Source organism: Pituophis catenifer, unplaced genomic scaffold (assembly GCF_029215685.1).
Source record: "Pituophis catenifer annectens isolate HBS135680 unplaced genomic scaffold, rPitCat1.0.hap2 SCAF_1, whole genome shotgun sequence".
In the NCBI taxonomy this organism is placed as follows: Eukaryota; Metazoa; Chordata; class Lepidosauria; order Squamata; family Colubridae; genus Pituophis; species Pituophis catenifer.
In genome coordinates, this window is record NW_027256881.1 from 7,037,629 (window position 1) to 7,056,166 (window position 18,538).

General features: G+C 42.7%; 1 protein-coding gene across 2 annotated transcripts in view; it reads right to left on the minus strand.

Moving 5' to 3' along the window:
• Positions 1-10,928: 10,928 nt before the first annotated feature.
• AKAP1 (A-kinase anchoring protein 1) overlaps positions 10,929-18,538 on the minus strand; it is a 58,598-nt gene continuing 50,988 nt past the window's right edge. For both annotated transcript variants that reach the window (XM_070932035.1, XM_070932036.1), the window contains exons 9-11: positions 16,238-16,311; positions 15,037-15,102; positions 10,929-11,513 (exon numbers count right to left, since the gene is read on the minus strand). In XM_070932035.1, coding sequence (XP_070788136.1) covers positions 11,451-11,513; positions 15,037-15,102; positions 16,238-16,311 — 203 coding nt within the window. In that variant the 3' untranslated portion in view covers positions 10,929-11,450. The remainder of the gene's footprint in view (positions 11,514-15,036; positions 15,103-16,237; positions 16,312-18,538) is intronic.

The window sequence follows — 18,538 nt, forward strand, 5'->3', positions numbered from 1 at the left end:
TTCTCGGTTCATAACGTAGCATGTTGTGTGAACCCACTTAGAGGGACTTAGCCACTGTAGATACTTCTACCATGGCTGTTTATGAGGTAGGCCTCCATTGCTCATGATGATGGGTCCAGCTGGCTTGAGTGTGAAAGTTATGCTCCCCTCTGCATCTTTCAGGGACATTCAAGATTTTACCACATTTGGAAGGAGTTTTTTTTTTCTTTTTTTTCTGTGTTTCCGAAGGAATAATAAAGTACTGGTAAATGAGGGCACAATTCCTTAATTACTGGTAACTGAAAGTATAATACCTTATGTACTGGTAACTGAGGGCACATTATCTTAAGTATCGGTAACTGAGGATTATTTCATTTCATTTTCAATTTTCAATTTATTATTTTATTTGTACCCCACAATTCTTTTTACAAATAACTCAAGAAGGCAAACATATCTAACACATCTTCCTCTTCCTATTTTCCCCACGACAACAATCCTGTGAGGTGAGTTGGGCTAAGAGAGAGTGACTGGCCCAAATTCACCCTAGCTAAGACAGGACTAGAATTCACAGTCTCCCGTTTCCTAGCCGGGTGCCTTCATTGTTAGACCATACTGCAGTCAGGGCCGGATTTAGATGAAAAGAGGCCCTAGGCTATTCCACTTATGAGGCCCTTTCACCTATGGTGAAAGTGTAATTTTAATTTTGCTAACAATTTGAATGTAGGCCCCTCTTGATCTTGAGGCCCTAGGCTGAAGCCTGGTTAGCCTATAGGAAAATCCGGCCCTGACTGCAGTGATGGGATTCAGCCGGTTCGGGCCAGTTCGGGCAAAACGGTTGTTAAATTGCTAGCTGGCCCCTCCCCTCCCCTTCCAGGAGTCCCCATGCACCCCGTTTTGGCTCCCAGATAAGTGCAGGGAGGCCTACTAGGCACAAAACGGGGCGCAGGGGGATGCGGCACAGCCGCCCTGCAGCCCGTTTTTGCTCCCATGGGAGTGCAGGAGGCCAAGTGCTGCCTATCACACCCCCTGGCCATACCCACCATGGCCACGCCCACCCAGCCAGTCATTAGGGCAGAGAACTGGTTGTTAAATTATTTGAATCCCATCACTGCAATACTGGTTATAGGAAACTGTTTTTGAGGTAGAGGAGAATTACCTCATTTGAAGTCCCCTTTCCTCTAAACAGAGGGAAAGTGGTGGCTCAGTGGCTAAGATGCTGAGTTTGTCGATTGAAAGGTCAGCAGCTCAGCAGTTTGAATCCCTAGTGCCGCGTAACGGGATCCCGTTACCTGTCCCAGCTTCTGCCAACCTAGCAGTTCGAAAGCACGTAAAAAAATGCTAGTAGAAAAATAGGGACCATCTTTGGTGGGAAGGTAACAGCGTTCCGTGCGCTTTTGGCGTTTAGTCATGCCGGCCACATGCTGACCACGGAGACATCTTCGGACAGCACTGGCTCGTCGGCTTTGAAACGGAGATGAGCATAGCCCCCTAGAGTCGGGAACGACTAGCACATATGTGCGAGGGCAGGGGTGAAATCTAAAATTTCTTACTGCTGGTTCTGTGGGCATGGCTTGGTGGGGGGGGGTAATGTGACTCGGTGGGCATGGCCATTTTTTTTTTAAAACCATTTTTTCTACAACCTCTTCGGCTAAGAGGTTGTAAAAAAATGTTTTCAAAAGGCTCTGACAATCCCAGCTGAGTTCCCTGATCAGCAGAGGCTTTTTTAAAAAGCTTCTGCTGATCAGGGAACTCAGCTGGGATCGTCAGAGCATTTAAAAGAAAAAAAGTGTTTTTGACGAGCTGCGCGATCATCGGAAGGTTTTTTTTTTAACTTTTAAAAGCACTTTTTCGGCCGTAGTTGTAGAAAAAATGCTTTTAAAAGTAAAAAAAAAAAGCCTCTGATGATTGTGCGGCTCAGCTGGGCATGGGGAGGGGCGCAGGGATTTTTGCTACCGGTTCTCCGAACCACCAGCCTCCATCGCTACTGGATCGGGCGATCTGGTCCGAACCGGGAGCATTTCACCCCCTGTGCGAGGGGAACCTTTACCTTTACCTTCCTCTAAACGGGAAGAGTGTCAGAAAAGGCAAAATGTTAGCCACAGCTAATGCCATGGAAGCTCTGCTGCTTTTTGCATGCAGAGGAACCCACATAAGAAACGCCAAGGCTCCAAATTGCCTTTTTTGCCCACTCTGCATGGGTACCGCACCCTCTGAGTACAAGATGTCCTGCAGCTCCTTGGTGTGTTCGTGAGTCCATTGGTGGCTCTCGGATGCTAGTTTTCCAAATTCCAAAAGAGTTCCACATTTTGCGTAAGGTATTTAACAAGTTTAAGTATTAAACTTCCTTTAAAAATGTTTCGGTGCAACTTGTGACGGCTACTAAAAGAAATAATATCATCTCCCTTTGATGGACGTCAATCCATGGGGAGTCGAGGATCAGGTAGTTCTTCTAAGTGGTCTTCTAATTTGGCTTCACCCCTTTCTAAGGTAGCCTCTTTCAGTGGTATTATGTCTAGTAGTCCCAGGCCTGATCCTGCTTAACTCTTTTTGAGGTCAGCCAAGGTCAGCCCAGAAAAGTCTTGGAAAATTAAAATTAAATTAGTGTGAAATAGACAGCTACCACCGAGCAATTTTGCAGTGACAAGGAGCTCGTTTGCTCATCCATCTCTGTCTGTTTCATAATCGCACTCAAGGACAGTCGAGCAAGATGAAACTGTGCTGCTAAAACCATTGATTTTGGGAAAGTACTATCTTCGGTTTTGAAAAAGCCAGATTTTCAGCTTTCCAGGTTTGCAGATGGGTGCATCTAAATTAGGCATGCCAATCTAACAGAATAATAGAGTTGGAAGGGACCTTGGAAGTAATAATAATAATAACAGTAAGAGTTGGAAGGGACCTTGGAGGTCATCTACTCCAACCCCCTGCTCACGCAGACAATCTATACAAGGGATTCAAACCCACGAACTGCCAACCTTTCTGATCGACAAGCTCAGCATTTTAGCCACTGAGCCACCTAGCCAGGCAAGTCTCCTAGTCTAACACTCTGCTCAAGCAGGAAACCCTATACCTGTGATGGCTAACCTTTTTGCTGTCACGTGCCAAAAGCAGGGGGGAGCATGAGGGGGTCACGCGCGCATGTGCCCACAATCATAATTCAATGCCCCCTTACACCGCCCCCCGCGCATGCACACGCGCCCCCCCACGCTCCCCCACGCATGCACACACAACCCTCCTGCTCCCTGTTTTGGGCCTAGCAGGCCTCACTGAAGCCTCCAGAGCCCGAAAACAGCCCACTTCCCGACTCCCAGTGGGCCTGTTAGGCCCATTTTTCACCCTCCCCAGGCTCCAGAGGCTTTCTTAGAGCCTGGGGAGGGCGAAAACGGCCTCCGAGAGCCTCCGTGTGAGCCCTGTACTTACCTGGCATCCAAAACGGGCTGTGTGGAGACTCCTGGGAGGGGAGGGGCAGCCGAAAATCAGCTGGTTGGCGTGCGCATGCACGCTGGAGCTGAGCTAGGGCAACGGCTCGCGTGCCTGAGATACTGCTTCGCATGCCACGCGTGCCACAGGTTCGCCATCACGGCCCTATACAATTTTAGAAAAATAGCTGTCCAGTTTCTTCTTAAAAACCTCCAGTGTTGGAGCATCCACAACTTCTGGAGGCAAGCCATTCCACTGGAACCCCATCTATGATTAAATGAACCATGGTTTATTGAATGAAACCGATCCCATTCCATACCCAGAAAACACTGAACCATAAGTAACCTCACCGTACACTTCTGCACATTAGACTGGCCATCCAACAATCCTGTTTCATTTTAGCTTTAAAAATGCTACAGCATCCACACCAGACCTGGTCATTTTATGCCCCCCACCCCACCCCCGGGCCATATCTGGCTCTTTGATGGTTTTCTCTGTACAGCCCACATGAGATCAGTTGGAAATTAGAAATCACATGTAAATAGCATTTTCTTGCAATTTTTTAAAATAGTCTTGGTTTTTATTTTAGTCCAGAAGCTTAGGTCACCTGGGGCCTGGAAACAAGTCTTACACTGAATCCACTTGAGAGATCATATTGAATATTTCACCTATCCCGAGAAGTCACTTGAAAAAACTGGTTCTCAGATGACAGGCCAGACCCTTCAGGAAGCTTGAAAAGTGGGCCTTCTCCTTGCCTATTTTGGAAGACAACATAAACATAAAGACTCCCTTCTAGCACTGATAATATTTATCTATCTATCTATCTATCTATCTATCTATCTATCTATCTATCTATCATCTATCTATCTATCTATCAATTAATTAATTAGTTCGATTTATATGCCGCCCTTCTCCGGAGACTCAGGGCGGCTTACAATGCATTAAGCAATAGCCTTCATACTTTTGTATATACCTGCTTAGTAGGGCTTTCGGCCCCCTCCCAAGTGGTGTTCTTTTTTATACAAAGTCATCTTATTGCCCCCACAATCCGGGTCCTCATTTTACCTACCTCGAAAGGAGAAAGGCTGAGTCAACCTTGAGCCTGGTGAGATTTGAACTTGCAGTAATTGCAGGCAGCTGGCAACAAGTGCTACTTTAACAGCACTTAGTCCACTGCGCCACCAGGCTCTTGCCTACCTAGTTGGGTTATGAAATGTCTGGAAAAAAACAACCAAGCTCAGAGAGCACCAAGGTCTCCACAATTTAACTCCAAGCTACAGATATTCCCTTCTGTGACAGCAGCTTGGAATCTGGCCAATTATAAAGGGTTGTGTCCAATCAAAAGAGAGCAACTGTGACAGGTATGATTGAACCTATGCCTTGTTTTTTGTGTCATTAAAAATAGGCAGAGCTTGGATCACACCATAATGGCTGCCATCTTGATTTTTTAAATTATACTTTGAAGACATCCCTCGGTTGACATAATAACATGTACCGTTATGCATAGATTCAGGGACTTTGCTTTTTCTATGACCTTTAAACCACCAAGAATCTTTGGATGAGATACCCTAAAATGTCTGTAAAAACACATAAATAAATGAATATTGATCATTGAAGAGTTATGACAAAATAAGGCAAATAAATAAATAAATAAATAAAACACCCAGAAGGGGGCATTTAAAAGTTTAATATTTGTGTCACTACACATAAAAACACTCTTAACACAATTTATCCAAGAATATATATTTGGACAATAATTTGTAAAATTTTGAAAAACCATTACAAGTCAGTCCCTCACTGAATTTTCTTGCTGGAAACTGGCTGTGAAGGTCACAATGGGCGAACACATAATCCTGAGATGCTCCAATCATCATAAATACATGCTGGTTACCAAGTGCCCATATTTTGATCATGTGACTGTGGGGAGGCTGCAATGGTCGTAAGTATGAGTACCAGCTGTAAGTCACATTTTTCAGTGCTGTCACAACTTTGAACGCTCGTTAAACAAATGGTTGTAAATTGGAGTCCACCTGTAATTAAGAACCCTTTTTTTTCCTGAGCTGATGGAGAAATGCATTTCCGGATGCTCTATTTACTTTTGGGAGACTTGGAAAACTCAACAGAAGAAATAGAGTTTGATCTCTTAGGCTGTATTGCCATCTACTGACTGTTTCCTTTTAGTGCTTCAAATTGTCTGAATTCTTCCATTGCAAAATGTTGTTTAGACCGGAGACTTTGCTACTGTTTTTCACAGGACTTTAAAGTTCTATGAGAACTTGGTGGGCTTCCCTGAAAGACCAAAAAAATAAAGTTCACTCAAATCCAGACAATTTTCCATCATTAGAGTTTTGAAAATCCTTGGTGTAGGGCAGAATTTCTTGACCTTGATGACTTTAAAATATCTGGACTTCAACTCCCAGAATTCCCTAGCCAGGCATGGCTGGTTGGGGAATTCTGGGAGTTGAAGTCCAGACATCTTAAGGTCTCCATGGTTGAGAAACATTGGTGTTAGCTATTGAATCTGACTTCCTGTCAATGCAAATCTCAATCCAAGTAACCGTGATGGATAGCTATCCAACCTCTGCTGGAAAATACAGGAAAGTACATTTTTCTCCAGTAATTGCTTCGTTTGCAAATCTGCTCTTACTATTAGGATTAACACTGGACATCAGCCTTGCTCTGATTGCAAACTACTCTTTCATGTCTTTTGCAATCTCTCCATCCTTCCCCCCTTTAAGTCTGTGTTTACAAAGTATGTCTATATGGTTATTGAATTAATGCATTCTCTGTATCGAACAATTAAATGACAGGGGAGATGCGTTTTTGAGCTAAATTGATAGGTACAAACTAATAAGAGAGCAAATCAGGTATAGGCAGTCCTCAACATACAGCCACAATTTAGCCTAAAATTTCCATTGCTAAGCGAGACACTTTTAAGTGAGTTTGTCCCTTTTTATGACTTTTCTTGCCACATTTGTTAAGTGAATCCCTGCAGTTCTTAAATTAGTATCACGGTTGTTAAGTGAATCTGACTTCCCCATTGACTTTGTCAGAAGGTTGCAAAAGGTGATCGCATAACCCCGGGACATTGCAACTGTCATAAATTTTGAGCCAGCTGCCAAGCATCCAAATTCTGATCATGTGACAATGGAGATCCTGCAACGGTGGTGTGAAAAAGTCATGTCCCTTTTTTCAGGGCTGTTGTATTAATATTACTCTGGTGTGCAAAAATAGCTTTCTGGGAGAGGGTTCTGCTGATCCCTGATTATTCAAATAATTACTTTTACACAATCTTGCCTTTGAGGAACTCTTTGGCTATGAAAGAGACAAAAAAAAATACTACACTTGTTCTTTCCTTAAAGAAAATCAAAGTTCTTCTCCAGATGAAGGGCTTATCACAAGCTGCCTCATTAGTTTATTTTATTTATTTATTTATTGGTTCGATTTATATGCCGCCCTTCTCCGGAGTCTCAGGGCGGCTTACAATGCGTTAAGCAATAGCCTTCATACTTTTGTATATACCTGCTTAGTAGGGCTTTCGGCCCCCCCAAGTGGTATTCTTTTTTATACAAAGTCAGCTTATTGCCCCCACAATCCAGGTCCTCATTTTACCTACCTCGGAAGGATGGAAGGCTGAGTCAACCTTGAGCCTGGTGAGATTTGAACTTGCAGTAATTGCAGGCAGCTGGTGCTAGTTAACAGCACTTTAGTCTGCTGCGCCACCAAGGCTCCTGATTTGACCAAAGCACATTATAAGTTACTTTATTTACCTCGGTGGCACAGTGGTTAGAGTGCAGTACTGCAGGCTACTTCTGCTGACTATCGGCTGCCTGCAATTTGGCAGTTCAAATCCCACCAGACTCACCTTCCATCCTTCCAAGGTTGGTAAAATAAGGATCCAGATTGTTGGGGGCAATAGGTTGACTCTGTAAACCACTTAGAGAGGGCTGTAAAGCACTATAAAGCGGCATATAAGTCTAAGTGCTATTGCTATTTTAAAAAGCAGGCATGGAGTTAACTAAGTCTTGGAAGAGAAATACTGTATTTACCATCCACTTCATTGATTACATGCCACCCAGTCACTGTCAACTCTTAGCAACCACATAGATTTTTTCAGTAATGATCTGCCTGGTCTTTCAGATAACTCCAATGGTGTACCCACCATCACCTCTGTAACTGAGTCCCTCCTTTTTCCCATTGACAAGCCTTTTCTTCCCTTACCTTCCATCCTTCCCAACATCCCAGACTTCTCCAGAGCTGGGTCTTCGCATTGAATCCAAAATAGGGTAAGTTCAGTTTGTGCCTCGAGTGAGAACTCTGGGGTTGATTTCACCCAATTCCAAACGCTCCTTTTGTGCACCAAAGCACAAACTTCTGCACGATAGTGATCCCACAGTGTGAAACCAGGGTGTTTCGAAATCATTTTTTTGTGTGATCTGAACTTGACATCAAACTTGTTCCGAAATCAGCACACTCCCTACGGGTCCAAATTGATCGATGTCAGTTGATCAGTTTGTCAACTTGTCTGGACTGGTAGAGTCTTCTGCTCAAGCATGGGACTGGACTAGAAGACCTCCAAGATCCCTTCCAACTTTTATTCTGTCAACCTCGTTTTGCACTTGAAACAGATGTTGTGTGCACAACATTGAAAGTGCCGAAGGTTTATCTGGAAGATTTATTTTATTTATTTGGCAGTATTTATATGCCGCCCTTCTCCCGAAGGACTCAGGGCGGTGAACACAGGTTAAAAACATACAATGATAAAATAATAAAATCCCATTAAAACCAAATTAAAATCAATAAATAATAAAACCCAAGAATCAGCATCAGCCCATTCGTTGGAATAGCCAAGTCTTCAGGCCTCGACAGGAGTGGAGAACTGGGGCCATCCGGAGCTCGGTGGGTAGTTCATTCCAAAGGGTAGGGGCGCCCACAGAGAATGCCCTACCCCTGGGCGTCACCAGACGGCATTGCCTGGTCGATGGTACCCTGAGGAGAGTGGCTCTATGAGAGTGGACAGGACGGTGGGAAGCAGGCAGAAGATGGTCCTGCAAGTACCCCGGGCCTAAGATAATCCCCATGTAGGACTTTTAAGCCTCTAGTAATTTTTGCTTGCTGGCATTTTCTCTTACGCACAAAAGCTCACAATCCAGGTCCTTAAGAGTTTAAACTAGCACCAGTTTGGCTATACAGATAGTCCTTGGCTTACAACTATTCCTTTAACCATCATTTGAAGTTACAATGGATGAAAAAGTGATATACGACCAGTCCTCATGAATGTCATAACAGCCCCCCACCCCCCCCGGGACATATGTTCAAAATTCAGGAGTTTGGTAACTAGTATTTATGACAGTTGGAGCCATGTGTATGACATCCTGGAGTCATGTGATCATCTTTTGTAACTTTCCCAGCTGGCTTCTGACGAGCAATGGGGAAGTTAGATTTGCTGAACAACCCTGAGATTCACTTAACAATGGCAGTGGCTCGTTTAACACTTAACGGGACTTAAAAGCAGTGGTGAAATCCAAATTTTTTTACTATTGGTTCTGGGGGCGTGGCTTGGTGGGCATGGCGTGGCTTGGTGGGTGTGGCAGGGGAAGGATACTGCAAAATCTCCATTCCCTCCCCACTCTGGGGCCAGCCAGAGGTGGTATTTGCCGGTTCTCCGAACTACTCAAAATTTCCGCTACCGGTTCTCCAGAACCTGCTGGATTTCACCCCTGCTTAAAAGGTATTAAAGTCAGATATGACTCACTCAACAACCATCTTGCTTAGCAACAGAAATTCTGGTCCCATTTATGGTTGTAAGTAGAGGGCTACCTATAATGTTCTTTCTAGTTCTTCTCAACCTTTCCTGATTAACAATTAGCAAGGGGTGGGTAGTGGTGGTAGCAAAACAAGTAGGAAGGCCTTATACAATCTTACCCCTTTGCTTTCTGGTACTTCGGTGATTGACTTCATGGCAGCCATTTTGTGACTGCACTCACTGCTGTAATGGTTGCAGTGTATCATGGATGTTTGTGTCTACTGATCTTGCGATTCCTTTTGTACACCTTTGAGTCCCGATTGTGGCAATTAAAAAATCAAAATGAAGACCCAAACTCTATTATTAGGTCAATGTTTTTCAACCTCATCACCTTTAAGATATGTGGAGCCACTGTGGCGCAGTGGTTAGTGCAGTACTGCAGGCGCCTTCTGCTAACTGCCAGCTGCCAGCAGTTTGGCAGTTCGAATCTCACCAGGCTTAAGGATGACTCAGCCTTCCATCCTTCTGAGGTGGGTAAAATGAGGACCCAGATTGTTGGGGGCAAGATGTAAAAACTGCTTAGACAGGGCTGTAAAAAGCACTGTAAAGCGGTATATAAGTTTAAGTGCTATTGTTATTTCAACTCCCAGAATTCCCCAGCCAGGGAATTTTCTCAAAAAGTGAAAAATTAGTTCCCTGAAAAAATTTGGCCAAATCTTTTAACCAAGCACCTTAATCATACAAAAGAAATCCATGACACTAGTCCCTCACATTTAGAGGCATTTAATTGCTGAAAATCTTAAAGGTCGACTGATTCACACAATACTTTTTTTTTTTTTACATCTTTTGAGGAAGAAGGTTTTGCCATACACTCCATATTCTATATAAGACCAATATTTCAAAAAAATCTGTAATAGAATTGACATACATACAAGACATTTTTACATTCTCTCCCTTCGGTAATAACTCCCAACTCAGCAATCATGTTTTAAATTCATTTATATTTTAATAGTATTAAATTAGCTTAAATTACTTGATTCTTTTTTTTTAATTCCACATTTGAAACCAATCTAAAAAGGAGCAAAAAAAAAAAAAAAGACGCCACTGCAATATTAATTCCAAATGTTAACTCGTTTTTTCCCCATTCAGTCAGATCTGTACAGCAAATAAAGCAATAAGAATTTGCTGATTACTCTTCCTACCATACAGCAAGCAGGGGAAAGTATCATGCTATACAAATGTCAGAAATTTTTTCACGCATTCTAGTGTTTTAAGCTGTGTAAATGATACACCCCGAACTATTTCTCTACAGAGGATATTTTGGTATGGAAAAAAAATTCATTTTGTTTGAAGTTCCCTTTTTTTTTAATTCTCCAGTAATTTTTTTTTCTCTTGTACAAAATATTACAATGATTTTTATATATATTTACATAGGTTTTTTTTTTTTTCCAAACAGCTAGAAAACAGTGATGTCTTACAATCAGGATTGGCGATCCATTTTTTTCTTTTCTCTGTGTATTCAACATGATCGGGAATTTTAAAAAAACGCCGCAGCTATAGTGGTCGAAGTCAAATTCATTGTCTCAGGTGGTCTGCAAAACGAATGTATCCTGGTTTCTTGCACAAACCAAGCCTTAATTAAAAGTGAAGTCACAATCACATGTGGCCTTACCTAGAACCAAAGGGAAGGTAGGTAGCTAGCTTTTGTGGTTAGAAACACGGATATGCCTATTATTTCGGATGTGCTCCCAAGTTTCAAATATTTTATTATTATTTTTTTTTGGGGGGGGGGGGGAATTTCTGAATCAAATTTATCTCCTCTTATTTCAAGTCAGTTTAATGTCAAGGCAGCAGTCACTTTTACGAAATTTAGATACGTTCAACACACGCCTTAAACGATACACAGCCAACCTGGTGCAAACCTCTTTGCTCTATTATTACAATTATTTTCTTTTCTTTTCTTTTCTTTTTTTTTTAACAATTTGACATTTGACCAAAGGGGAAGAGCCAAGTTTTAAAGCTGTGGTTTGTTTTTGTTTAATGGCTTATGGTACAACTCCCTGCCTTTTTCAACAAAATGAGGTATGCAATACAAACTGTGGTCAGTCAGATGAATTTGTCACAAATTGCTGGTGGAAATAATGACTGATTTGCGTGAGGGGGGGAGGGGGGGAGGGGAGGGGGAAAGGGGTGGGAAGAAGGACTACAAAATCCTAATTTTGAAACAGTGCCAAAAACAGGAAAGAAAGTCAAAGGGACAGGGGAAAAAAGAGGAAAGAACAGTCCAGAAGATGGGTTAAGGGGTTTGCTAGTAATTTTCCACCCACTGAGCAAATCCTCGTTCCACCAATGTTCGGTTGATGGACACCAACTGGAAGAGAAAACAACAAGAAACATCAGTGAGTGATCCCAGCAACAACAGGGCCAATGAAGTGATTTTGCACAGTCAGATATCAGCGTTTCAAGTAATGCACCCATAGAAAGCAGAACTCTGAGGCAATTTATTGGATACATCATGTTGGCACAACTGGTGAAAACCGATTCTGAAAGTTCCCGCCGTTTTCACCCTAATTAAAAAGTGAAAGTTCTAACTCTACAATATTGGATTTTAAAAATACAGATCTATAGATATATCAAGCATGGAGAAGAGCACAAAAAAATGACATTTTACAACAGAAAAACATTTTGAATTGATTATGTGTGTTTACTTTCTGATAATTAATTTGTTCTTTATGAGCATAATGAAAGAACTGGTCAATATTATTTCTTGTGATCAAGGTTAAATGTTTAAAAAGTGAGATGTGTGTGCTTGTGTTTGTGTATACACACACACATTTATTTTCAGGCAGTCATTCAGTGAGAACTACATATATATGCCGGTATATATATATGTAGTTCTTGCTTAGTGACTGCCTGAAGTTATGACAGATCCCCAAATGGTACTTGCAATCTCTTTTTGAAATTCCAACTGCCAAACCCACAGATCACAATCACTGCATAATTCTACTTTTTAACAAACTTTGTTAGCTGAGAAAAATTCTTCTGCCTCCTCCAATGCTGTATTCTGAAATGGTATTTGCTCTGAGACTGCCCTTCTGACACTGGGCAATGTTTTAAAAGAAATTGCAGCTGGCTTTTTGCATTGATGCTGACCTGATGCAGAATTCACTTTGAAGCTAGTAGAGAGCTGGTTTTAATTAGACATAATTTCCTCTCTCTTTCAGTGGATTCAGCTATTCAGTTTGATCTTTTTTGTTGGTAATTGAATAATTCTTTAAATCGTCTTGTCAAACGGATTTTGCCCATCTGGGGCAAACATCCAGGAAAGGCATCCTTAAGAACCCAACCATGTGGGTCAATAAATCATAGCTTTGTTAAGTGCCATGGAACACGCTGCCCAGTGGTAGGACTGGCACCTGCATCTCATTCAGGAAAACCCTTAAACCCACCTTATCTTTAACAAATCTTTGAATCCCGAGGCGATTCCCGATTATAATTATTGAAGATGTTTTTGAGGTGTTCTATTTTGTTTCTACAGGTAGTCCTCGACCTACGACTACAACCGAGCACAAAATTTCTGTTGCTAAGTGAAATGTTTGTTAAGTGAATTTTGCCCCATTTTATGACCTTTCTTGCCACGGTTGTTAAATGAACCGCTGCAGTTGCTAAGTGAATCCGGCTTCCCCATCGACTTTGCTTGTCAGAAGGTCATGATCACATGACCCTGGAATGCTGCAACCGTCATAAATGTGAGTCAGTTGCCAACTGTCTGAATTTTGATCATGTGACCATGGGGATGCCTCAATGGTCAGTAAGTGTGAAAAACGGTAATAAGTCACATTTTTCAGTGCAATTGTAACTTTGAACGGTCACTAACTGAACTGTTCTAAGTTGAGGACTACCTATACTGCCCAGAGTTTCAATGAGTATTTGGGGTATGTGTGTGCATGCAGCTATCTTAAGTGGAAAGTCAGCACTGGTAGTCCTCGCTTACTGACCACTTACTTAGTGACTGTTCAAAGTTGTGACAGCACTGAACAAGAAGACTTATGACTGGTCCTTGAACTTATGGCTATTGCAGCATCCCCCCCGCCCCAGCCAGGTGATCATCATTCAGGGAGCTTTAAAGCCCCCATACCTATACGATAGTTGACCTGTCTCATTATCACGTACACGCCTGACAAGCAAAGACAGTGGGAAAACAGCAGCAGATCACAAGTCACAGTTATGGGTTGACTCACTGAACAATTGCAATAATTCACTTAATAGCCACAGGGAAAAGTTACACAAGTTCAGCCCAGTCACATAATGTCTTGTTTAAGGACCATGTGACGTAGCAACGGAGTTTCCAATCTATGGAGAGTGTGTGCGTACACGCAGTTCGTAAAATGTGAAGTTTATATTTTAAACCAAGTCTCTCTAATTCAAATCAAAATTTCCCCATCCTTTTTGCCTATGCTTAATTGACGTGCTCTTCCACCAAAGAATATTAGTAATTTTTTTTTTTAAATGTTACTACCGGTAAATTTATCTGTTACAAAATAAAAATCCCATGGCAGGCAGCATTAACATGCAACACACTTAGCAGCTAATTTCCCTCGAAAATGAGAAGTTCTCAGTTCAATAAATAATCTCATTGTAAATAAAGATTTTTGCCTTTTGATGACAAGCCCATTAAGTTAATGCTAAAGAAACGCTCACCTGGAAATTCTAATCTCCTTTGCGGGAGAGTCTAAAATCTGGAAATTGCCACTCGATTCCTGCCAAATAGGCCCCATTTGGAGGATGGACAGAAAGGCTTATCTTTGTACCTCCTGATAAAGCTCTAAATTTGTGGCTTTTCTCTGTTTTGGCTTTTGGACAGAGAGGAATTTGAAGAAACCCCAAAATGGGATCTATCATTCCTGGGTTTGCAGAGCAGATGGGTTTCTGTATGCGTGTGCACGAACAAGATTTCCCCCCCCCCCACCAATTGGGCTGCCCCAAGTTGCTTTCCTTTCTTTAGTGCAGGGGTCTCCAACCTTGGCAACTTTAAGACTTGTGGACTTCAACTCCCAGAATTCCTCAGCCAGCTTTGCAAAGCTGGCTGAGGAATTCTGGGAGTTGAAGTCCACAAGTCTTAAAGTTGCCAAGGTTGGAGACCCCTGCGTTAGTGTTTTGCAAAAACGTAATAAGAAAGAATTCCAAGAAAGGTATCAGCCAGGTTCCATCAAAGCAGCTGGGATCCTGAAGAGGGAAACAAAGCTGGCTTAGTTCTTCCACATTGTTTGGTGCTGTCTGCGTGGATAAGAAGGATTGGCATATCCTGTGAAGGGGCTTACAGGCTTTGTTGCTGTCCACCCAAAGAGGCACAACTAAAGAGGAGACCAGCTGTCCATCTAACAAGCTGGACTGAAGACTGCAGGAAGACATTGGTGCTGTCCACCTGCCCCCCCCCCCCGGAAGACTGGACCAAGGCCAACCCAGAGCAGGCGGGGACGTTCGACTGAGATCCAACCTCTCTCTGAACTACGAAGTCTAGTTGTTACTCTTTGTATATCTACACAACATCTCCAAAGAACAGCACCCTACTAAGAAGTCTACTAATCAGGGGTAGTATTCACTTACCTTCGCCACCAGTTCGCAAATGTGAGTGCGCGCAGGGGGTAAAAAACAGGATGTGATGACATCCGGTTGGGTGGGCGGAGCCTCCCAAAGCCGCCGCTACCAGTTTGCCCAAACCGGATAGAAGTGGTTGAATTCCACCACTGCTACTAATGCACATTTTCTGAAGGATCTCTCCCACATTCAGTTTAAAAATCACCAAGGTTCATCATAATGAGTGCGCTGGTGATTTAATTCCAGGATCACTGTGACCTATTATGGAGCTGTTCCCCCAAAATTGATCCACATACCTCATCTCCTATCATGCTCCACAGTTGTATTAGTGGCAAGCCCGTTGCACTGTCGTAATTTGTAACCTACAAATAAAGAAGTCTGTTAATACCTACCCACAGCAAATGCATGGTTGTTGTTAGGCACAAAGGATCAGGGCCATTTGTAAGGTGGCAGCATAGAAAATTAATTCAAGCCCATGCAGAAGAATTTGGTCAGCTAAAGTTTGACACTAAATTGGCACAAGAGTCAATGGGATTCAGGAGGGGTTGGACTTGGAGTGCTTGTGGGAATGCAACAACTCTAAGCTGATGAGGCATTTAACTCTGCCTCCCCCCCCCAGCCCTTCTGCTCTTCTCCTACAGGTGTCTCCTTGAGCCATATGTTAGACAAGCTGCAATGGATCTAAAATCTTCCCAGATTGTCACTAACAAGATCACTATAATCTTTTCACTGGACAAGAATTTGCCTAGCTTATAATTTATTTATTTATCTATCGTATTTAAGAAGTGCCCATCTCTGGGCGGAGCACAATAAAATACTAAAAGCAGAAAAAACAGTACTTAAAATTTTAAAGAGGCAAGGAATGTTAAAAAATTAATTAAAAGACGAGAGGAGAGTTTTCAGGGTGCTAACCAGCCCCATGACTGCATGCTTCTCTGTGCACCCCAAGCAAGGCTTCAGAGTCACATTTTAATTACTTTTCAGAAGGCCAAAAGAGTGTGAATTTGCCTCGCCTCTAGAGATAGAGAGAGAGTGTCCCACAAAGTAGGGGTAACAGCAGAGAAGGCTCACTTCCTAGATGCCGCCAGTCAAAATTCTTTTAACTGATGGGGTCCAGAACATACTTTTCCTGACTGACCGGGTGGGATTTGATTTGATTTATTAGATTTCTATACCGCCCTTCTCCCGAAGGACTCAGGGCGGTGTACAGCCATATTAAAAAGCCCATCAGGGATGGCTTTTGTAATGGATGTAATGGATTGAACATTAAAGTGAGTTTGAACAAGCCACGGGCAGGCTTGATGGCAAATGTTGTTGAACATCAGGTCTGATCACTGAGAAATCAAGAAATTTGGAGTCTACCAAATTACCATTTCTTACTCATTTGACATTCACTTCCTCCTCCCTCATTAATGGGAAGAAAAAAGAATTTCTCACCACAAATGCTTTTTCCCAGGTTTAATCAAATCAAAGCAGATTTGATTATGTTACACTTACCTGTGCAAGTAAGGGTGTGCCCCTGGTCATTTCACTAACAGCCGTGTCAGCTTCAGATGAGAACTGATCATCATCTGTAATAGAAAGGAGGAGAAGAGAAAGAATACTTATTCAAAGTGGTCCCTGAATCCAGAACAAAATTAAACAATACAGAAACTCTCCTGAAATCTTTCTGGATTATTCGTGCCTTTTTTGGGGTGGGGGGTGGGGGGGGAGATGGGAAGGAGGAAGGAACAAGAACCAACTTTAAAAAATTACCCAAAGCATGAAAATCACGAAGAAAGCAGAAAAAGTGTTACACAGAGAATACAACATAGCACACACCTGCGTGTAAACCCATCTGTGAATAATCTTGAGCCTCAAAATTTTCATATGTTTTAATTTTCACAATTGGCTTGTTGGTGGATAATTGGATTTTCATAGTATTTCGGTTAAAGACTCAAGGGTCACCTTATACATAGATGGATTTATATGCAAGTAGGGTAAATGCAGGTACTTTTAAAAAGTGTTACCAAATACACTTGCAGGTAAGCCAAACCCAATTTCGGGGGTATATTTTGGCACCTAAAATTCTCAGTTTATCTTCGGGTATATATGGTAAGTTCCTGAGTTAGAGGTTAAGTCTCAGCAGAATCCGAACTCGGTCCCTCCCATCATTTTTCCACCAATGCAATTTATTGATTGGCTGGATGAATGGAGCCGCCTTTCAGTTGTTGGGTTATGGTGCTTGGTTGCCACTTGAAATTTTGTGTCCTGTACAGCTAGTCTTGGAGTTACGACCTTGCCAATCACAGTCATAACCCATGATTGGTCATAAAGCACTCAGTTACATGACCAACCTTTTTTAATGGTAGTCATTAAGCAAATCAATGGTTTGCTAAGAACGTGGTTTTGCTAAAACCGGGAAGTAAATGCCAGCTTTCAACAAAAACGTTGTAAAATGCGGTCATGTGACTGCCCTAAATGCTGTTTCCAAACACCTAAAGTGCAGTTCTTGTGATCACTTGGGGGTGGGGGACTGTCATATCTTCAAATCCAGTTCATAAATACCTCCCCGGTAGATCAGTCGTAACTCTGAACAGCAGCTAGGTAACTGGTTGTAAGTCAAGGACTACTTGTATTGATATATTATGTCTGTTTTAATCTTATGGGGGGGGGGTTTGTTTATTATTTGGGTCTACTTTTGGTATGCCAGCCACTCTAAGTTGGGCAGCTTTATTAAACTAGTTAATACATAAACAAATAGGGAACAGAATGTAGAAGGACAAGCACAGCTCGGGGGCGGAGTCAAGAGGGTAATCAGCCCAGAGTCCTTACGTTCTCACAAACTAAGCCCAACCCTTCCTGAATTCCATTGACTTTTATCTAGTGCCAATTTTACTGCTAAACCATTTGTTGATTATCTTCTTGTTTATAGGCATTAGTGATAAATCAGCTTAACTAGAGCTTAACATGTGGTCCTGATTCTTTGTGCCTGACACAGACATATAATCAGGGGTGGGCTGCTGAGGGTTCGCAGGGGTTCGGAAGAACCTCTAGCTAAGATTCTGTGCAGTTCGGAGAACCCCCAAATCCGACTCCTGGCTGGCTCCGCCGCTCCCAGGAATCTGTGCGTGCCCCAGTGCAGGGTGCGCGCAGAGGCTCGGGGAGGGCAAAAAATGGGCCTGATGTTCAGGAAGGCCGGAAACGGGCCCATTTCTGACCTCCTGGAGGCTCAAAGAAAGCCTCCGGAATCCGGGGAGGGCAAAAAGCCCCCCGCCTTCGCCGTGAAGGAGGCCGACTAGGCCACGCCCACCATGGCCACGCCCACCCAGCAACCAGGCAAACAACTCCTTGCTAAATTTTTGAAGCCCACCCCTGCATATAATCACCTGAAAAAGGACTTCTTCTCCTGTGGCTTTCCCACTTCTTCTACCTGCATATCTGAATGCTGTCCTGCTCAACACCCAAGTTTACCTTGCATACAGAAACAAGTAGAGATGCATTGGGAAAACCCTCTGATGATCGAGCGGCTCAGCTGGGATAGTCAAAGGCTTTTAAAAGAAAAAAAGCCTCTGCCAATCAGGCAACTCAGCTGGGATCGTCAGAGCCTTTTGAAAGCATTTTTTTACAACCTCTTCGCCAAAGAGGTTGTAGAAAAAATGGCTTTAAAAGTACAAAAAAAAATTGGCCACACCCACCCAGTCATATTACCTCCCCCCACCAAGCCACGCCCACAGAACTGGTAGTAACAAATTTTAGATTTCACCACTGCTTTGATCTTAGAAATTGGAGGCAACTATGTGAAATTTAGGTTTATAG